Source organism: Carassius carassius, chromosome 18 (genome assembly GCF_963082965.1).
Source record: "Carassius carassius chromosome 18, fCarCar2.1, whole genome shotgun sequence".
In the NCBI taxonomy this organism is placed as follows: Eukaryota; Metazoa; Chordata; class Actinopteri; order Cypriniformes; family Cyprinidae; genus Carassius; species Carassius carassius.
Genome location: NC_081772.1, coordinates 1,456,149 through 1,479,268, shown reverse-complemented (window position 1 = coordinate 1,479,268; position 23,120 = coordinate 1,456,149). Strand labels below are relative to the sequence as shown.

The following is a 23,120-nucleotide window of genomic DNA, read 5'->3' as shown; positions in this document are numbered from 1 at the left end:
TGTAATAATTATTTGACACTAAAGATCCATGCTTTTACTCTCGTCTTCCATCTTCATTTGACCCTCTAACTCTAGCACTCTCTATTCTAATTCTAAGAAAGAAAGACAAAACTCTACATTATTTATTTTTTTTGTCTTTTCTTGTTTTCTTTTAATTATATAAAAATGACCCTCTAACTCTAGCATTTTCTATTGTTTTGACTTGTTTTATTTTTTTTTTAAAAGAAAAAGACCCTATAATCACACTAGCGTTCCCTATTCTCTTAATTATTTATTTATTTAGCCTATTATTAAAAAAAACGTGTCATAACACTTATATATTATTGCCCTTTTGTTGGTTTTGATTGCTTCTATTGTCCTCATCTGTAAGTCGCGTTGGATAAAAGCATCTATTAAATGACTACATGTAAATATAAGTATGCTTTTCCCATCGTTTGATGACGTCACAGACGCAGTCGCGCTGGGAAACAGTGACAGAATGTACCATGTGGAAAAACGTCGTGACAACATTACCATTTAAAACACTCTTCTGTGGTGCACTTGTGTGTTATGTTTATATTCATACAAATAAGAAACTGACTAAAAGACATTTGAGCCGCATCAGTGTAATGTTTGGTTGTTTTGAGGCAGTGTACCCCCCCCTCCCCCCCGCTCGTGAACGCGAATGGTTCGCTCGCTCCTTCTGTTCCGTGAACGCGCAAGCAGCAGCGATTCATTCAACACCAACTAAAGCGCTTAAAGTGAGTATTTGTGTGTGACAATGAGGTTGTTTACGGTTACTCATTTATTGTTTTTCTTGGTTTATATGAATAAATAATACTGTACTGGGTGTTTATCGCGCTTAAAAGCCGGTTAGACGTCTTTCCTATGTTTATTTATTAATGCAAGAATAATCAATATGTGATCGTTGCATGAAAGAAAGCCTGTGCCTTTGTTACAGTCGATGTTATAATCGAAATGGGATTAATTTGTATAATATTAATTATACAAGTGTGTTGTTTGATGGGCCTGACACCTCCATGTCCAGATGATCTTGAATAATGACGCATTCTCTTGTTGAATCCGAAGATCTCCTGGAAAACCGGATTTGCACAGATTTATTGATGTTTTTGATTTCTGGATAACACCTATTTGTTTTCTGAATCAACAAAATGAATGATTAGGCTTTGAAATACACATTTTTTTTCTAATTGCACATTCAGATCTGCTAATTTTAACAGTCATGGTCAATAGAAACTCATCTAATGGAAAAGTCAAACACTAAATCTACAATGAACTGACTTTAGTCTTTGTTATTGTCCTCTTGCATGATTGACAAACTATTTTCTACTATTTGACACTGTAAAGCTGCTTTGACACAATTAGTATTGTATAAAATGCTTTACAAATAAAGGTAAAATAATGATAATAATAATAATTTAATCTATTAAAAAATATTAGTGGGTAATAAAAAAATAATAATAGTTAGTAAATGTTCATGTACATTAAGCAACCTTAATTATAAAAGTATTAACATAAAAAATACTATTGTTCACATGGCACCATGATAATACTGGGGGTGGACCGATATGTGTTTTTCAGGACTGATATTTTAAACCAATATGTCTGGTGTAAAAAATTTAAATTAATTTCAGAAGTAAGAATAACAAGGGCTCTGACAAAAACGTTCTTTAAAAGCTTTTAAATTATTTAATTGGCAAATCGGTTTTGAAAATTACTTAATGGCAACCCTCTACGGACACCTTGGCAATTGAATCGCCATTGGCTAGTAGATATTTTAGTTTACTCGCCATACTGATATATACTTTATAAAGTTACAAATATTATATATATATATATATATATATAATATTTGTAACTTTATAATGTATAATATTGTTAAACACTTTTAATATCAGTCAGTCAAGCTTTATAATAATCAAGTAGCCTATTATTTAATATAACTTAAGTAATTAGAAGTACATTTGGTAACCATGTTTGAACGCATATTAGTAATTTTAACTGAACATTTTAACTTGAGAAGTGGTTGTTTTTTCTGTCATTCAATGTTTCTGACAAAAAAAATGATAGGATAACAAAAATACTGATAGGATAATAATGATACGAATTTTAATAATAAGAACTATAAAAAACACTAAGGATTACTAAGGATTAATGAACTACTGGATTCATGAATATTAATCAGGTTTTGTGCGTTCGCTTGAACTGATTTGCTGAAATCAAAACAGGGACGATAACATGTGAGCGCCAGCCAATGGGATTGCCGTTTGCGCATTAACTCCACCCACTACCGGAAAGCCCAGCTGTTCTTAAAAGCTGAAGACTTCCATAGGAACGCCGTTATTTTGACAGGAAAATACAACAAAGAATATTGTTTAAATGTAGCGAGTCAATTCACTCACTCTCTCACACACTGGCTTGTCCAGTGTTGTTATTAGTAACGCGTTACTGTAACGCAGTTACTTTTGACAGTAACTAATACCGTAACGCATTATTGCATTGTCCGTTACTTTTTTTTAAATTAATTAATTTTGACTGAAGTGCAGCCGAACCTGTTTGCAACGAATTTCAGATCCGTGCGCTCAGATTTTGTAAACCGTATCCTCGTTTTTTGAATCTGTACCCCACGAATTCATAATCTGCGCGCACACTTTCGCAATCCGTTCCCATGGATTTGTAAACTGTAACCTTCTCACGGATTCATGCAGCAAGCTCCTACGTGTTAACATACATATATATATGTATTTATGTATGTATGTATGTTTCTCAAAATTGATTCTGAATAATTCTGTTTGCTTTCATTTATGTATTTCAAAATGTTTTGTGTTATGTTGTCCATTGTTGATAGTTTTCATCCTTAAGCTGTGAAAGGAACATTTTTAAGGGCTCAACACAACAGCTTTTATGATGCAGAGGCCACTTTAGCTTTTGATTCTGAATAATATTCAGTTTTGTTATTTATTTCAGAAATCCTTGTGATATACAATCTTCAGTTTGTGCTGGTCTGACTTAATCAAAATAGTGTTTAAAAATTACTTTCTGTTTTACTTTGTGTTTGCATAGACCATAACGCATAAAAGCGCATTAATGGGAACATTAAAGAAAGTTCTTTAAAAAAGTAACTAAAAAGTTACTTTTAACAGTAATGCATTACTTTTTGGTGTAAGTAATCAACAAAGTAATTGAGTTACTTTTTGAATTAAGTAACTAGTAACTGTAACTAGTTACTATGTCTTAGTAACTAGCACAACACTGGTGTTGTCATAACGTTCACCTTGGAGATTGAAAATGTTTCTTTTTTGAGATCCTAGGAGCCCGTTCTTCATACGTCGCTTATTACATCCGAGATCAAAGGACACATCCAAGATGATATCATCGTGCTAATCATGATCCGGCTAATTGGGTTCTTCGAACACACCTGTTGTGTATGATTAGTATCGCTGGATTGAGTTATCTGAGATAATTGCGCGTTCATGTGTTGGTTTAAAAGGGGATATGTATCGATACTCGAAACCATGATCAGCAGTGCAGCGATTGGCTGGTGGCAAGACGGCAATGTAATGACGTCATATAATTTAAAACGACACCTGATGAAAAACTTGACAAATTTCTGGACTTTTATAAGGAAACAGCCAAGCAAACTACATAAATGTTATAATAGATACATGAAACAGATAATAGATACATGTTTTTATTTTATTTTAGAATTTTTTCATGATTCCCAATTATTTAGATTCGTAATTTATAATAGTTGTGCAGTCTTTACATTTTTATTTCGGTGTAGAAATTATCTATTCATTTCATTTTATATTTGGACGGATTTGTTACGTGACAGCATTAATGAAAGTTTCTTAAGGGTCAATATCATGTATCTGCATCTCCTGCGCTCCATCAAGCCACTCTTATAATAGCAGTCATCACTCAAAATAATGCACGACTCTATTATCTGTATAGCATGTGTGTGAGACTCTACTCTATAAATATTTCAGTGAGTAAAACTGGCTGTGTCTATAGTAGGCTGTTATGGACTACACAGCATTTTTATATTATTTAAAAAAAAAATTTAAATGATTATTATTTTAAATTATTGTCCCTGGATCAGTACGATACTCTTGTAATAAAGTGGCGGTGGTAGCAGACATATTTTGAGTACTAATCCTGTTTACATGAAATAAGCTGCTCCCGAGCAGGTTTAAGCTTACGGACTGTGGCAAGTGGGGTGAGGCCGAGGGACGTGGGAACAAGGAGGGAGGCCGGCAATGATTGGGAAATCAGTGACACCTGCGACCCACCGCTGGTCTCGAGTCCCACGTAGGAGATGGAAGGATATAAAACTGGAGCGACGACAGTGAAGGACGAGAGAGGACCAGGCCTGGGCTGCGTTTCCCAAAAGCATCGTAAGCCTAAGTTGATCGTAAAAACGATCGTACGATTGATCTTAATATTACGGTCTGTTTCCCAAAAGCATCATAGCTTAAGTAGCACTTGAAAATCTTCGTAGATCTACGAGTGCTCTGGAGTAATCGTACATCCCCAAGTGCATCGTAAGAAGACAGATTTATGAGGACACCTGCAGGACAACCGGCAGATTACACTTTTATCTAGATTTAACACACTGCAACGAGAGTAATATAATAATATTTTGATTGTACTTTATTGTACACTTTATTGTACTCATTTTTTGTTTACATGAATTTATAAATAAAATAAATAAAAAGGGGAAAACAAGATAAAAAACACATCTAAATTAAACGAATTAACAAAAAAAATCATAAAAGAAGTAATGTGGGAAATTTGCTTCAAAGACTGGGCAAAATAGGAATGAATTCAAAAAAATCTGTCAATGACTTGCTGCACGAAAACCAGCCATGTATTGGGCATTTCTTGGTTGGCCATGTGGTCCCATGCCATCTTCGTCCTCCACATCCTCCTCCTCCTCCACCTCCACCTCTTCATCTTCCTACCTGTTAAGTAAGGGCACTCTCATCTGCACTGCAATGTTGTGCAGCATAGCTGTTACTATTATTACTGCACAGCACTTTTGTGGAGCAAACAAAAGACCAACGCTGGACTGGTGAATTGCCCGAAAGCGCATCTTCCACCTCCCTATTGTGCGTTCCACAATACTACGTGCAACACGGTGTGCCTCGTTGAAATTGGTCTCCCTGTTATTCATAGGATTAGCCACAGGCGTGAAGAGATATGGCCTCAGTGGGTAACCACTGGCCCCAAGCAGCCTCCGCTGTCCCTGTAAGTTTTGTGCCTCCTGACCAACAGACGAATTGGTGAACATGAAGGAGGCGTGTGTGCTTCCAGGCCACCTTGCCACAATGTCTGTAATCAAACCCTTATGGTCACAGATCACCTGGCAGTTGATAGCTGCAAAGCCTTTGCGGCATATATATATATATACATGGCCATCCACAGATGGTGTAAGGATCGGGATCAAGGTACCATCGATCACTCCAATGACCTGTGGGATGTGATGATGTGTTAAAAAATACTGTTGTATTTCTGTGATGTCCTGTCTTGATGCTGGAAATTGAATGTGTTCCACAGCAAGTGGAGTAATGCATTGGTGACCGCTTGAACAGCTCTTGAAACTGATGCCTTACTTAGTCCAAGCCCATCACCAAGTACCTGGAGAAAACTGCCTGTTGCATAAAATCTCAAGGCTGATAGGAGTTGGATTTCAGGGGACAAGGCAAAATTTCTCCTGGTGGCACGCATCAGCTGAGGTCCAATGCTATTTAGCAATTGGGCTATTTGTCCTCTTGGCAGATGGTATCGCCTTATTATAGCCATGTCATTAAGGATATCCAAGGGGTTTTGATGCTGTCTGATGAAGGCATTTAAAGTCACCAGTCTACTTCGTGGTCGTCTCTGTCTTTTGATAATGTTCACATATCCCACTGCCTATCATCAATTTCAGTAATGACATTAGGCCCTACCTTGAAGAAAGTGAAGGTGTGGCATGCTTAGAAACTGTATAGATTACATATTATATTCCTTTAATCTATCCTCTGTTCATAATGATGAAAAGTTGTGCTTATTATAAAAATGTACACATAGAACAGTACTGGTAAAAAATGTTGTTGATTTTTTTGTCTATGAAAGGTATCTTTTCTTGTTTGTTTTTTTTTCAGCCATTTTGTCAGTATCTCCGCCTGTATGTAGGTGCTTTATATAGACTTGATTGTCTTGATTGGTAATCCAAAACAGATGACAATTATTAGGTTAAACGTTCAGAATACCGTTCCATATAAGGTTAAATTTAAGCACTTCGCGAATGGACAGCGACTCGTAAGTAGCACGTAGAGCGCGTTCTCGCGCGTTCATGTTAAGTGCATTTTTGGGAAACGCTCGTGGAATTGCTGCGAGCGTTCGTAAGTTTGCGCGTAGAAAACGCTCTTAAGAGCTAAGATACATCGTTATCGGGGAAACCCGGCCCTGGGCGTTATTTTAGGTTTTGGTTTCATTTTCATTTTGTGCGCATCAGTCGTCCGTGAGGGGCTGATGCGCTGTTTTGTGTTTATTTTGCTATTAAAGCTTCGTTTGATTGTCCGCTGGTTCCCGCCTCCTTCTTGCCGAAGATTATGGAGTTTTTAATTCATTACACGGACCTGTTGCTATGACCGCAGCTCCGGGATGAGCTTCAAAGAACCAAATGATCCAAGATCACGCCAAATCGTCAACATTCAAATCCAGCTAACTGAGTTAGCGACGTACGAAGAACGGGCCCCAGGAGCCCAAATTCAGACCCAGAACAATAAAACCCACTGAAGAGGTGGGAGTTCAAAGGAGGAATCTTTATATTACCAAACTGCAGGGAGAGGAAGAGTAGATATAAGTCATGATCTGCAAGATTAACCACAATCTGATGTGATCCGACCACCTCAGAGAAAACCAGTGTTGATCTGCTGCAAGAGCTTTTGAAGCACAGCAGCTGTGGTCAAAGAGTTCTGGTGTGTTCTGATTGGTGGAGGATGATGATGAGTGGATAAAGACTAGAGCAATTAAATAGTGAGAGAGTGATCTGCTCACCTGGATGTTCGTGGATGTTTCGACGTGGAAAGCAGTTCGGAATGGAAATATTGATATTTTATTTGTTAACAACATACTTTTCGTACCTTAATTTCAGTAAATGTTATGAAATTAGAGAACTAAGCCAATAGTAGCGCTAGCGGTGTCATTTGATTTGGATGGGAACTTTGGATTGTGAATCATTTGAGTCAGTTCGGGAGTTCAGAGCGTGATTCATTTGAGTCAGTTTGGGAGTTCGGAGCGTGAATCATTTGAGTCATTTCGGGAGTTCGGAGCTGGTTAGCGAATTATTTGAGTCAGTTTGGAAGTTTGGAGCAGGTTCGTGAATCATTTGAGTCCGTTTGGAGTCAGCGAATCATAGCTGTGTATGGATAGGCATTTTTAACTAATTTAGTAGCTAGTTCTAATTACGTTTTCCACGCATGTTTAGGTGTGATATGTGAACTTGTATTTTTTGTTTTAATGATGTGCCTTTTAACAGTTTCAAGTATATTCAAAAACTAAACAAATCGTGCCTAAAAAGTGCACGCATCTAGGCTAATGTAAAGTTACATGATGAAGTCATACTAGTGCGCGTGGCGCCTGTGCATTTAGAGTGCGTTCTTTCACTGAATTATTCGGTGTATTCAAATGCATTTATGAATGCATGTGAATGATCACAAATTTCAAGATATTTGGGTTAGAAAATGTATATATTTATATCATTTTATGTAGTTAATCAATATCACACGAAAAGTGCCATTTCAGTTTTTCTCCAAAAATCAGCATGATTAAAATGTGATATTAAGTATTAATATTAAGTTACTACAAACAATAATTTAATTACAAATACAAAATGTTGCAGAATAATGTAATATACGAATGAATAATAGCCTAAAGAACCTTTGTACCAAAAGGGTTCTTTCTTGTCATTATAGAACCTTTTTAGCATAAAAGGTTCTTTGGAGGTGAGTAAAGAACCCTATGGTTCTATATAGGACCCCAATGATCCCTTTTTTCTAAAAGTGTAGTAAAATCTGAGAATTTATTAGCCATTGGCTAATATTAGACATCATTAGTCGCCAGAATGACGATTTAGTCGCATATGCGAGTGATTTACTCGCAATGTAGAGGGTTGAATGGATAAAATCGGCTAGGGCTGCCCGATATATCGCATACGATATATATTGCGAATCTTATCAGTAAAGTAGAGGTTGACCGATGTATCGGTTTTGCCGATTAATCGGCAGTGATTGTAGTTCTTTGACGCAATGCACATTTCACTTCATGATTGGTGTGAACACACCAATAGATAATACCATATTTTTTGGGCATACTACCAGTCAGAAGTTTTTAAACAGTAATATATTTAATGTTTTTTAAAGAATTCTCTTCTGCTTACCAAGCTTGCATTTATTTGATCTGAAATACAGCATCATTACTCCAGTCAATTGTAGTATAATTTTTTCAGGTTTCTTTGAAGAATAGAAAAAATAGAACCGCATTTATCTGAAATAGAAATCTTTTTTAACATTGGAAATGTCTTTATCCTCACCTTTAATCAATTTAAAGCATCCTTGCTAAATAAAAGTATTAATTTCTATAATTTCTATAAAAAAATTATACTGACTCCAAGCTTTTCATTGGCATAATGTATAATTTTACAAAAGCTTTTAATTTTCATCAATTTTATCTTTAGATCTTTCTATTCATAAAATAATCCTGAAAAAAATTTACTCAACTGTTTTAAATATTTCTACTACTAATAATAATAAATGTTTATTGAGCAGCAAATCAGCATATTAGAATTATGTCTAAAAGATATGACACTGAAGACAGGATTAATGATGCTGAAAATCGATTTGATTTGAGATCAAAGGAATAAATTACATTTTAAAATATGTTCAAATAGAAAGCTGTTATTTTAAATAGTAAAAATATTTCACAATATTACTGCTTTTGCTGTATTACTGATCAAATAAATGCAGGCTTGTTGAGCAGAAGAGAATTCTTAAAAAAAATATAAAAAATCATATAATACAAAAACGTTTGACTGGTAGTGTATACTATGATAATTATTCACTACCATGGTATTACTATCTGATACATCACTGTACCATGTTTTTTTCGAGAGCATGTATGAATGAATTCCATAAATACTTTTCTTTATGTTTTATTGCTTGCCTTCGTTTGGATGAGAAGAACGTTTTTTTTTTTTACATTCTGTTTGTTTGACCGCTTTTCCTGTTTCCTGAAGGTGAGTTTAGACAAAGTTTGCATGTGGTTCATGTTATTCGACCCAATATGGGTTTGTGTGTTTTGTCCATTCTGAATTTGATTGTCCTTTCTTTTCCCCATCGCACTTTCAGTTTGCTTTTTATTTGTTTTCTGCTTGACGTCATTGTAAAGCTCAGTGTATTTCATGTTTAAATCTAATGCAATCACAGAATGTTTTATGCGCATGACATCACCGTTTTCACAAATTTGTGATTTCATAGTTTACGTGGAGACATAAACTATATTGTTTACAAAAAACGTAAAAATTTCAAATATGTTTTTAAAGGTTTGTTATTGCAGCCTCCTAAATTGCTGTCATTGTTGGAAGTTGAACGAATATAACGTTTTCTGTTTTATCTATGTCTTGTGCAAGAGCACTTTAAATGATATAGTAAAAATAATGACTGTCTCCAAACATGTTTCTCATATGGAAACTTATTTACACAGCAGAATAAAAATATTAAAAAGAGAATTGCGAGATGCAGTTCGTAACTTTTTTTCCTTTTTTTTACATTTCGCAGTTGTATGTTATTAATTGCGGGATGTAAACACATAATTATAAAAAATCGGACTTGTGCGATATATACTCGTAATTGCGAGTTTATATCTTGCAATTATAAAATATAAACTCGCAACTGTGAAAAAAAGTCTGAATTCGAAGATATAATTAGCAATTCTGAGAAGTTGTGATTTTATTAGGCCAATTTGCAATTATGTGAAAAAAGTCTGAATTATGAGTTAAAAAGTTGCAATTACCTTAATGTATGCAATTAATATTTTTTTTAGGTGATGGAAAAATGCTTCTATAAAAATACCCATATTATTTAGCTATTTCGTTTTTTATTTATTTTTTGTTAAGTGTTAACAGTATTCATTGGACTATGACTATAGCATGCTAAAAGTCTCTAAATTCATTGTCTACCTCCATTAAAGCTGTTATGTAGCCTATTTTTTTTACGTATCCGTTTATAGTAATACACGATAGTAATACAATACATACTTTTTTCAGCATATTGCACCACTTTTAAGTTGCCATGTCAATTTAAATCGTTAAATTGTTTAATTTGCTGTCATTTGAGCTAAAAAAAGATTTGTACGTCGCAACATACTGTTTACACACTTCATGTTTAACGTTAACTACTGCTGTGTGACTAATTCTTCAGTTCCCTGTCACTCTCCTTTCCCCCTTTTTTCGTTTATTTGTCAATACTCCTATACCTACCTGTATTTCTGGATGCAAGAAAATGCGCAACAGAAGCCACAGGAGTTCTTCTTCGAATCAGTCCAGTTCTTCTGAACGGCAGCCGGACCGAACCACCGTGGATACCGAGGGGTGTTTGTCCGGCGCGACGCTGGAGGGTTTGCGATCGGAGTGTATGACAGTGTGGTTCGACCGCGTCGCGTACGAGAGAGCAGAGAGTCTTTACTACGTACGACTGTTGCAGCAGCAAAACGGCACGACCGCTCCTGCGAGTTCTAACGCAAAAAGAAACAAGCAAGAAACCTGCCGGCATGGAGAGCAAGAGGCTTGTCATCATGTCGTTCAAGCTGCGTGGGTGAATAAACCCAACTTTGACCAAGCTGAGAGCAAGTTTGTGGGCCGCGTTCCCAACCAACCGAGATCTCTCCAACTGCAGCCGACCAACTGCGACGAAGGCTACCAATCGCAAACACCGACTCCACCAACACCGGCTTCCAGACCAATCAATGGCCTCCCTTGCTTGCCACCGCCTCCAATGGGGGTGTGGCTACAGAAACCTCTTTTTGATCAAGCCGAGGCGACTTTCTATCAGAAGCTGTATGGCTGGAGCTCTCTACCGAGAAACGCTGAAACAAGCAGCGATGAGTCCAACTCTAAGCGGCGGAATAACACGCAAAATAAACCTGTGGTTTGCGATCGGCGTGATTCCGACGACATCACCACCAATCAGGGAGCGGCGCGCTTCTATTTCCTACATGCCGACAGCGAGAGGGTGTGGCTAGATCATGGTCGTTATGTGGAGGCGGAGACTCGTTTCTATGAAGGAGCTGCGGCGAGATCCGTCAAAACATCTATAAACCATTGTACCCAGAAGCTGAAGAAGTATGACTGGATACTCGAGAAAATACACTTCCCTCACACACTGTAGTTAATTAGTTAGTTCTCCACCAAATTAAAGTTCTGTCATTTTACAAATCATGTTGCTCCAAACCTGCATGGCTTTTGTTCTTTGAACATCATGCCAATCGGCGTCTTATGTGTTTCATGGCGAAAAGTGAGTCAAACGGGTTTGGATTGACATAAAGGTCAGTGCATGACAGAATCACTTTAAAATGACACTTTACAGGTAACTATCGATCTCACCCATTGCATTTACATACAAAATGTTAACAACCTTTCCCAGTTCTCGTGTGCACCATCTTCATGTCATCGCATATTTTTCTATTCAGATTTTTTAACGTTCATTGTTGTTGTGTTTGTCCATTCTGTTGGCTTGGAAGAGTCATTTGTCTGAATTCAGTTCAGTATCATTTGATGCCATTTTTGTTGTGTTTGTCATTTTTGCATGGTTTCATTAATATGCGTGAATTATTTGTAGTGTTATGTTCATGCACCAGTTTTGGGGAGTTAATTAGCGATTTTATTTTAGTACTCGTTTATTAGTTTTGAATTTATTTGTTTTATTTTCATTTTGAAATGTTAAAACACCAAGCTTTTATTTTCATGTGTTTTTCATTTTTGACATTTTTTGACAGTTTTATTGTTTTTCAGTGTCTGCCTAGTTTTTTAAATGTTATTGTTTCGTTTTTGTTATTTTAGTACATCGAGTTTAACGAAACGAAAAACAAGCCATTTTGCTTTAGCAAGTAGCTAAAATAAAATGAATAAATAAAATAAATGATGATGATAATAAAAATGTTGTTGTTGTTATTATATAAAAATATTAAAATAAATCTGATTTCACGGTTTAAGAAACAAATATGATCATTCTTAATTTTTATATATAGTCCATATAGTTTTTTTTATCATCTTTATTATTTATTTATTTAATTTTTATGTATTATTTAGTTTTGTTATTTAAGCACACCTAGTTAAACTTAATGCAAATGAGAAATGTTGCTTTGGCAAGTATCTAAAATAAAATAAGTAAAGTTTTTTTTTTCCTTTATGGTTTTAGTTTGACTTAATTATAATAATAACCATTAGCATTAAAAAATTCACTCCCAAACACTTGTGCGCGCCACAGTTCAGTCTCAGACATCCTTTATTCTCATCAAAGCCATATAACTATAAAATCTCATCACAGGTCTGTAGCAGCACATTTCCGAAATGTGAATGTTTAAGATGTTTGTTTTAGTGTAAGTGATGTTGTTAGAGCTCTCATGTGTGTTTCACAGGATGACTGCAGTGGAGTGTTTGGTGCAGGAGAGGATCTGGCTCGATAAGCCACGTTATGATGAAGCCGAACGGCAATTTTACGAGCGGATGAACTGACCCACACAGCACAAACAAGTAATAAACGTACTATTGCAACTATTGCATCAGTATGTACAGCATATGATCTAATACCACTGTTCCACATGTGCATTTACTTGAATTTGGCAGATGCATCTTTTAAGCATGCTTTTATCCGAAGAGACTTAGATTTGCATGAACTCATGCCCTTACTGTTGCTAGTGCCATATTTCACTGTTAAAAGCTGCAGAAGCACTGTTCGTGCCAGCGCACACACACACACACACACACACACACTGAAGTTTGTCTCTTGTCTCAGGACACTGGAGCTAACAGCATCCTTCAGGACATCGCTAGAGCACGAGAAAACATCCAGAAATCTCTTGCCGGGGTGAGTCGAGGGAAAAACCAGTCTTGCTCTTTTCTAGGGCTGCGCGATTTACGGGAAAAATCTTAATGTGGTTTAATTTATTTATTTAATTATCTATTGATGGTTTGTTGGGTTTGCACAATTTGAATATATATATTTTTTATTATCTATCATTATATATTACTATAATAATAATAATAGTGTTGTTACAAAATTACAAATATTAAAATAATATTATTATTTTACTGTAAAATAAATCAGTCTGTGAAAAATAATACAGTGATCATTTTATTAACTAAAATTACAATAAAATATGTCTTAATTAGAAATATAATAATTATAATAAGTGTTGTTATTAACTAAAAATAATACAAAAAACTGAGTATTTAAGAAATAATATAATGATGATTATTGTATTTTACAGTACTGAACTTTAAAATTACAGTAAAAATATGGCTGTCTTAATTAGAAATTAAATAATTATGTTAAAACAAGAAATGTTATTTAAAACAATGATTTGAGTATTTGAGAAAAATAATAATAATAAGATGATGATAATTTATTTTACAGGACAACAGTAAAATGACGACTGGTTTAATTCTTTGAGCTTTATTTTGCCCTTTAACTATTTTTAAATCACAATCGCGATTTAAAATGCAATTCAAAAATAAGTAAATAAGACAAACCTCTAGATTTATTGCTTGTTTAAATGGTTCCGCAATTTATTACACAATTTCTTATGGTTGCTTATAGTTTTAGAAATAGTAGAAATATTAAAATAAGAAATAATAATTTTTGTAATTGAATAAAAATGGAGCATTTAAGAACACAACAACAATACTAATATTATTAATAATAGTAAAAATAATAATTTTTATTGTACACTACAACTCGATTACAATACAGATTTTGCCTGTCTTTAATTAATTCATTTTTTTCCATATTTTTATTTTTGCAGAAAAACACAACAAGCCCATCAAGCTTTTGATTTGTTGTTTTATTGCGATTAATCTTGCAGCTCTGTTCCTAAACCCTAGTGATCTGTCTTGCTGTCTACATGCATCCGTCTAGTCTTCTGTAACAACTGCATGGCTTTTGGAGCAGGCTTTGCGTCATGAGTGCATCTCTGATATGCTGTCTATGTAGGCAGCTCACTAGGTTTTAGAACAGAGTTCCAGGTCTTCTCTCTTAAATTATCTGTTCTCTTCCTTCATCTGCACTTTCCTCATAAATGATCTCTTCTGTAGCTGAAGACAACCTTGCAGCCAAGTAGAGGCTCCGCCCCTAAAATATCAAACCCCTCCCACTGCTCATCTCCTGTAAGTGTGTGTGTGTGACACAGACACACACCAAAGCAGCTAATGCCTGAGTTGGCCAGCGTGTGACGCGTGTGCATGCGTGTTGTTGTAGAAAGTTTGAGAAGATATCTGTGATGCATGCATTTCTGTGTGCATTTTATTAATGTTTCTGCTGTGAAATGAGAGCAGACACTACATTTGCATATTTGTAAGGTTTATGTCAGTGTTATTTTTGTGTCATTTGGACACTGTAAGGTTTTATTAGTATTTAAAATTATTTTTTTGTTAGTTTTTTTAAATACATTTTTATTTCAGTACATCATTAAAAAGAGAAATGTTTGCTGAAACATTTTTTTAAATATTTTATTTAATTTCAGTTAACTTTTATTTAATGGGTAATTTTTTATGGTTTTATTTGAGCTATAATATTGATATTACAGACTACTATATTTATCGTCATTTCAAACAAAGAATATTTTTAAATCAAGTTAAAATAATCATGAATAAATAGTTATTTTTGTATGCATGTATTTATTTTTTATTTATTTATTTTTTTACTTTTTAGTATATATACATCAATATAGAGTTAATGAAAAACGAATAATTAATTTAATTGTAAAAACCTTAATACATAATTTTAAAATAAAAACAATCAAATGAAACCAACAACATTGTAAAAATAGAAATTAAGAAATATTATAACACAAATTTTATTTACCTAATATTTAAATCATAAAAATGCGATATTAAAATAAAAAAAATAAAAAAACATTTTAAAATGCAAACAATAAAAATAAAACACACACACTAACACAAAATTAAACGTTTAAATTTAATTTCATGTCACGTGACCATTAAACAACACCAGAGAACATTAAACATATGAATGTGTTGATAAATTATTAAAATATTATCTTAAAATGTTTGGATAACAAAAAAAAACTTTGGAAACCACTGCACCAATATACCAAAACATAATCATAACCAACCAACAATATTTACCTGCAAACTTACAGAAACATCTTTGAACATTTGATTGAGGCCAAAAATTAATTATTGAATTTTTTTCAATCATGGAGGGAATCACAGAAAGTGAACAACTGAAACAAATTAAACTTACCAACTTCAATTATAAAAACAAAACATGTCTAAACCAACGTTGCATGTTCTGAGAAAACAGTGAAATCAATGTTGTGTGTCATGTGATGCATTAAAATAGTGTAGTAATAGACTGTATTAGTGTTTGTGTGTAGACCTGATTCTCTCACTGTGTGGGGTTGTGTATCGGAGCTGGGGCTGATGGGATGTGTGTGTGTGTGTGTGTGTGTATGTGTGTGTGTGTTTAGAGCGGTGGAGGCGGTGCTGCTGATTACGGGGAGCTCACGGCTCGCATGAAGAACCTAGAACTGGAGAACCAGAGTCTACACAAAGGTGTGTGTTCATAGATTCTCATAGTTTTGTATTTGTTTTTGCGTCAGGATGGAAATCGGAAAGAATGTAACCATCCTAAATCACATTCTGGTTCCATTTTATGATTCTTTTGGTCATTTTGAGAAAGAATGAATGGGCAATGTTTAGAAATGAAGAAAATTGTACACTCTTCTAATTTCAACAGGACATTACTAATCCAATTTGTAAATCAAAATAAATTATGTACATTTTTTTAAATTAAATAACATCTTAAATGTATGCATGCATTGTTATATTTATATACTATTGTAGGTTTTGATAGTATTTTGAATTAGCTTTTATTTTTAACATTTGTTTTAATATTTGGTAATTTTACTGTGCCATTATATACAATTTTATTTTATTATTTATTATTATATTTTATTTATATAAAATAGTTTTTATTCATGTTTTTAAGTAGCTTTTATTTTAAGTTTTCATTTTAAATTGATTAATTTTTAGTAGTTTTGCTATGTGCTTTTACATGCTTTTTATAATTTTTTTGCATTACTTGTTTATTTATATACTTTTCTACTTTGTATTAATGTTTTGTTAGCTTTTATTTTCTCTTTTCAGTGTCATTTTATTTAAATTTTAAGTAATTTTACTAAGTGTTTTTATATAGATTTCATATTATTGTTATTATTATAAAGTTTTATTTTCAGTTTCCAATTTATTTTATTGTATTTAATTTTTTTATATTATTATATTTTTTTACTACTGTAGTTTTATTTATATACTATTTTAGTTATCATTATTGTTGTCTTTTATTTCCAGTTTTCCTTTTAGGTTAGTTTTTTTGTAATTTTCTTTTTTATTAGTTTGTTCCTTTTATTGCTGTTTAGGTTTAATTTGTTTTTATTTCAGTTTTTGTCTATAGTTTATACATTTTAGTGATTCAATGTAATCGCATTATTTATTTAGTTAGTTTTTTTTATCTGATATTTCTACTTTTTTTATTTATTTATTTTTTATTAAAAAAAGAAATGTATTTATTTTTAATTTTAGTTTTGGTTAACGATAATAACACTGTTTGCATGCATTAATCTTTATCTCTCTTAATCATGCATTATATTTAGTTGTAGCCTCATATGAAATAAAACATAATATTTACTTGGATATCTGATGTCATAATATTTGCATATGAGCCGTCATTTATTTCCATTTTGCCTAATCTTCTGCAAGAACTTGTTTACTTGTACTCATTGTGTCTGTCAGTGGTGGAGGATCTGCGTTCTGCTCTCAGTAAGATGGAGAGTCGCGTGTCAGCGCTGGAGAAGCGGTCGATAACGCCAGCCGTTAATGGAACCAGTCCCGCCCCTCCCCAGAAAGCCCCGCCCACTCCGGCGAAACAGGAGGAGGAAGATGAGGATGAAGATGACATCGACCTGTTCGGCAGCGATGAAGAGCTGGACGAGGAGGCCGATAGACTGAAAGAGCAACGACTAAAGGAATACACCGCCAAAAAAGCCAAAAAACCTGCCCTCATCGCAAAGTCATCCATCCTGTTAGACGTCAAACCGGTCAGTATTTTTAATTTGTTGACACATGACCTGGAAGTATTTTTATTTTTTAATTTTTTATTATTTACTGAATTGTTTTCTTTGCTCATAAAAACAGGCAACCATCCTGAAGACCCTAGTAACCACATAGCAGCCACATAGAAACTACCAAATAGCTATGGACTACCCTTAATTTAGCATTATTTTATTTAGTAATATTTTGAATAGGTGTTTTTTTCATTCAGCTGTAATTTTTAATTTTAGTTTAACCTTATGTTATTCATTTAGTTTTATAATTTTATTTTATAATTTTTTAAAACAAGAAACATATTTTAGTTAGTTGCCAACATTTCTCATTTTCATTTAAACCACAAAAGTACATCTAGAAACTATCTAGCGATCATCTAGAGCACCATGGCAACCACCTAGCAACCATCACAACCCCCAGCAATGCCCAACCAAATCCAGAACACCTAGTAACACCTAGCAACCACATAAAACACCCTAGCAACCTTCTAGAAACAATCCAGAACACCCTAGTAACACAGCAACCACCCAGAACAATACTCGAAATTAAGCTTTGATATGAGCTTGTCTTTAAAAAAAGTCAAGTAAAAAAGTTACTTGTCCAGGGGAAAAAAGTTGTTTTTTTTTTTTTTTGGCACAAATTTAATTTATTCTGAAGCAGTCTCATCAGTGCTATTTCAGGTATTATTTTAACCAGCATATTTTTGACATTTGACTTAAATTGATTGCTGTTACACTATGAAGGACAATATTTTCCTAAACTGATTAAATGTAGATTACATTTGATCAATACATTCAGTTAGAATAATAAGACACTATATGGTTGTTACTATTCAAATGAAATCAGTATCAACAAACTCAATATGTCCAAATGCATAAATAACGTTATTAGATTAATGTTTAACTTTTTTACATACAAATATGAAATGTTTGAAAAATTCAATGATACTTTTAAATATGAAATTAAACCATCAGTAGGTGGTAGCAGGTCACTGTCTTTATGAGTGAATCATTGATTTAACAGATTCGTTCAAATGGCTGATTCATTCAATAAATGAAGGAAGTAATCGTTTTTATAAATGGCTCGCTGAATCATTGACTCGTTCAAAACTGAATCATTTAGTAACGAAAGACAGTTGTGTGTTGCTCGGAGATGCTGTGGCTTTGCTTGAACTATTTTTGTTAGCGAAATGGAGCAAAAGCTATCCATAATAGTGTTGTCACGGTACCAAAATTTCAGTATTTGATACCAGTGAAAATCCACGGTTCTCGGTACCAATTTCGGTACCAAAGCAAAACACTAAAATATGCTAATTTAAAAAAAAAACTTTTTAGCACTAAAAATAAAACCGATGCCATTCTTTATACTTATTTACAACTGTGTTTAAAGTTTTTCTACAAGTTATATAATTATGAAAAACAGTAAACTAGTTTCACCCAAATTTAATTTGTTTTTTAATTTTTGAAATTTAAAAACATTTTATTTTTGGTAAATAAAGGGGATTTGCTATTAAAATTAAAACATGGAAGAAATATTGTGATTTATTTCTTTAAAAAATAAAGTTTTATAATTTTTTTCAACAGTAGTAGCACTATCACATACATTTTACTAAATAATAGTAATATTTCTAGCACAATGCCTTTATGTAAAAATGAACTTTTAGGCCTAATGAATGCATATTTGTCAGTTTAACTGAACTTAAGACTGGTGGTGATGCTTAAGATATTTTTGGTCATTGAGGGTTTCTGTAAAAAAAATAGTAACGGTTTGAACGGGTCCTCGGTACCACCGGTACTTACAGAAACCTGGTACCGTGACATTTTCATTTTTTTAGTACCGACTTGGTACCGAAGTACCAGGTCTTTTGACAACACTAATCCATAATGTGTCTAAAATGTAAGTCAGTTAATATTACCTGTTTATTTAAATAAAGTTGTATAAAATCAATATCACATTTGCAATCGAGCTGAAAGTCAGGAAAACATCACTCTTTGTCGTGTGATGTGGCAGATTTTATATAGAATACTTATCTTTTTTTTCTACTGCAGTATGTTTGTTCATGCTGTTGCGCAAGCGGACAAGCGTTAATTTCGAGCCCTGCAGAACACACTAGCAATTGCATTGACAAACATTCACAACACCCTACCAACCACATAACAACTTTCTAACAGCAACACACAATACCCAGTAACCATCTTGCAGTGTTCTAGCAACTAGGGGTTGCACCGACTAGTCGACTTCAATGCTCTGTCGGTCCTATAGAGGGCGCAACAGGATAATAAATCTTTGAAGGACTTCCCTATTTACACACCGTTTCCAAACTGTTAAAATGACAAATAAATGTATACACCGAAAGGTCCACAAGACATGTGTGATTATATTACTGGATGCTCGAAATTGAACGGGAGAACGCACATTCTGGTAAGTTAATCGCTGTCAATGCTGTTTTGTGATATCTCAATAAAATAGCTTAGAAACTGAAAAGTTCAAGCATGTATTCGTTAATAACTAAATCCCACAGTGTCACGCTGCCATGTAGAAATAATTCACACACACAATCGCTCTCACTAATGCATTCATATGAATGTAATCTTTACTGTGCTACTTTATCTGTATCTGATTTAGAACGAGCAGAAATCTGTGAGAAATAAACGACCCAAAGGCAAAAGAACTGATAAAAATGAGCTGTTACTGTATAGGAGCAATTGCCATGTACGCAGTGCTATGCCATAGCTGTGCACAAGGGGTTTTTCACAGCTCCAGACTTATTTGTTCATTAATCAGCGACTAGTTGACTTCGACTCGACTTTCATCACATAAAAGTCGACTTTAAAAAATCAGAAGTCGTTCAAACCTTCTAACAACACCTTTGCAATCACAGAGAACACCCTAGTAACCACTAAGCATCCATTGATTATTCCCTAGCAACAACATGACAGTCTATCCATTTTTCTGATAGACTGAATTACCTTAAAGCCTTTCAAATGGCTTAAATCTTTCTGGCAATGCTTCTCAAGTTTTTTTTGTTTGTTTGTTTGTTTTTCTTCTGGCATTCACAGTGGGATGACGAGACGGACATGGCAATGCTGGAGGAGTGTGTGCGGTCGGTGCAGGTGGATGGGTTGCTGTGGGGGGCCTCCAAACTGGTTCCTGTGGGTTACGGCATCAAGAAACTGCAGATCAACTGCGTGGTGGAGGACGACAAGGTGGGAACAGACTTCCTGGAGGAGGAGATCACCAAGTTTGAGGACTACGTGAGTAAGGTTCACATAAACTGTGCGCTTCATTCTTCAAATGTCTTGTAAAGCTTGACGTGTGTTTTGTGTTGCAGGTTCAGAGTTTGGATGTTGCTGCGTTCAACAAGATCTAACACACACGAAAACAGTCACATGCTACTGCAGCTGGATCAATATCAGTTAATAAAGCAGCTCAAATTTATTTGTTTGTCTTGGTCTCTGTCTTTGATATTCATGCATCTTGTTAAACATGTTTATGATACAAATGAGAATTACAGTCAACATTGACACTGTTTAAGAGCTATGCGTTTGTGATCCTGAGATCCATTGCTGTTTTTTTTTTTTGGCGAGCCACCCCGGAGGTAAACATCTGTTTGATGTCTAATTTAGATCTTTAGGTGCTCCTTGGTGCATTTTAATGCAGCATAATGCATTCCTTATACCCACTTGTGAGAGAAGCTCTTGTTCTCAAGATCTATTGGTATTAAGATAGGTTGATAGACATTGATGGATAAATTTTCAGATAGATATGATATTTGAAGAAAAGATACAGGTCCTTCTCAAAAAATTAGCATATTGTGATAAAGTTCATTATTTTCCATAATGTAATGATAAAAATTTAACTTTCATATATTTTAGATTCATTGCACACCAACTGAAATATTTCAGGTCTTTTATTGTTTTAATACTGATGATTTTGGCATACAGCTCATGAAAACCCAAAATTCCTATCTCAAAAAATTAGCATATCATGAAAAGGTTCTCTAAACAAGTTATTAACCTAATCATCTGAATCAACTAATTAACTCTAAACACCTGCATAAGATTCCTGAGGCTTTTAAAAACTCCCAGCCTGGTTCATTACTCAAAACCGCAATCATGGGTAAGACTGCTGACCAGAAGGCCATCATTGACACCCTCAAGCAAGAGGGTAAGACACAGAAAGAAATTTCTGAATGAACGGGCTGTTCCCAGAGTGCTGTATCAAGGCACCTCAGTGGGAAGTCTGTGGGAAGGAAAAAGTGTGGCAAAAAACGCTGCACAACGAGAAAAGGTGACCGGACCCTGAGGAAGATTGTGGAGAAGGACCGATTCCAGACCTTGGGGGACCTGCGGAAGCAGTGGACTGAGTCTGGAGTAGAAACATCCAGAGCCACCGTGCACAGGCGTGTGCAGGAAATGGGCTACAGGTGCCGCATTCCCCAGGTCAAGCCACTTTTGAACCAGAAACAGCAGCAGAAGCGCCTGACCTGGGCTACAGAGAAGCAGCACTGGACTTTTGGACAAATTTTGCATGTCATTCGGAGATCAAGGTGCCAGAGTCTGGAGGAAGACTGGGGAGAAGGATATGACAAAATACCTGAAGTCCAGTGTCAAGTACCCACAGTCAGTGATGGTTTGGGGTGCCATGTCAGCTGCTGGTGTTGGTCCACTGTGTTTTATCAAGGGCAGGGTCAATGCAGCTAGCTATCAGGAGTTTTTGGAGCACTTCATGCTTCCATCTGCTGAAAAGCTTTATGGAGATGAAGATTTCGTTTTTCAGCACGACCTGGCACCTGCGCACAGTGCCAAAACCACTGGTAAATGGTTTACTGACCATGGTATTACTGTGCTCAATTGCCAACTCTCCTGACCTGAACCCCATAGAGAATCTGTGGGATATTGTGAAGAGAAAGTTGAGAGACGCAAGACTCAACACTCTGGATGAGCTTAAGGCCGCTATCGAAGCATCCTGGGCCTCCATAACACCTCAGCAGTGCCACAGGCTGATTGCCTCCATGCCACGCCGCATTGAAGCAGTCATTTCTGCAAAAGGATTCCCGACCAAGTATTGAGTGCATAACTGAACATAATTATTTGAAGGTTGACTTTTTTTGTATAAAAAGCACTTTTCTTTTATTGGTCGGATGAAATATGCTAATTTTTTGAGACAGGCATTTTGGGTTTTCATGAGCTGTATGCCAAAATCATCAGTAATAAAACAATAAAAGACCTGAAATATTTCAGTTGGTGTGCAATGAATCTAAAATATATGAAAGTTTAATTTTTATCATTACATTATGGAAAATAATGAACTTTATCACAATATGCTAATTTTTTGAGAAGTACCTGTATTTGATGATATATACTCAGATGGATTGATATACAGATGGATATACAGTATATTCAGATGATAGATAGATATTCAGATACATGTTTGATATATTTTCTGATAAATATTTGATAGATATTCATATATATATTTGGTAGATAGATATTCAGATTGTATACAGTGAGTATATATATTAAAATACGATAATATTCCTTTCATTGCTTTTACTTATATAAGATTTAAACAATGTTTAAATGTAGAAAAAACATTTAAACAATATAAAACACCAAAATAGATTCACTATTTACAGTCATTTATAAACTGATGGTGAAGGTGCTTTTACATCAACAAGTTACAATACTTTGTTCTTGTTGCACCTTATAAATGTCCATTGTACTAATAGTTTGTC

At 34.5% G+C, this 23,120-nt stretch overlaps 1 protein-coding gene across 4 annotated transcripts; it reads left to right on the top strand.

The window, feature by feature from the left end:
• The first annotated feature begins 622 nt into the window (after positions 1 to 622).
• On the top strand, positions 623 to 20,821 carry LOC132092066 (elongation factor 1-delta-like). 4 transcript variants are annotated; one of them, XM_059498132.1, is made up of 8 exons: positions 9,186 to 9,280; positions 10,542 to 11,383; positions 12,679 to 12,793; positions 13,056 to 13,127; positions 15,751 to 15,835; positions 17,072 to 17,376; positions 20,443 to 20,637; positions 20,715 to 20,821. In XM_059498132.1, the coding sequence occupies exons 5-8, from the start codon at positions 15,796 to 15,798 to the stop codon at positions 20,751 to 20,753; spliced, it is 579 nt and encodes a 192-aa protein (XP_059354115.1). In that variant the 5' UTR covers positions 9,186 to 9,280; positions 10,542 to 11,383; positions 12,679 to 12,793; positions 13,056 to 13,127; positions 15,751 to 15,795; the 3' UTR covers positions 20,754 to 20,821. The 4 variants fall into 4 exon arrangements, 3 of the variants coding, with proteins under 3 accessions (XP_059354116.1, XP_059354115.1, XP_059354117.1); XM_059498133.1 differs by lacking the exons at positions 9,186 to 9,280; positions 10,542 to 11,383 and adding an exon at positions 623 to 740; XR_009422187.1 differs by lacking the exons at positions 20,443 to 20,637; positions 20,715 to 20,821 and adding an exon at positions 14,354 to 14,425 and having other exon boundaries at positions 9,192 to 9,280; positions 17,072 to 17,103.
• Positions 20,822 to 23,120: the final 2,299 nt, after the last annotated feature.

Excerpts from the sequence above, each read along its gene's own strand:
- LOC132092066 (XM_059498133.1), top strand. The coding sequence starts at position 15,796 with ATGAAGAACCTAGAACTGGAGAACCAGAGTCTACACAAAG. Across the intron at positions 17,377-20,442 it reads TCCTGTTAGACGTCAAACCG|TGGGATGACGAGACGGACAT; the intron begins GTCAGTATTTTT and ends TGGCATTCACAG. Across the intron at positions 20,638-20,714 it reads TCACCAAGTTTGAGGACTAC|GTTCAGAGTTTGGATGTTGC; the intron begins GTGAGTAAGGTT and ends TTTGTGTTGCAG.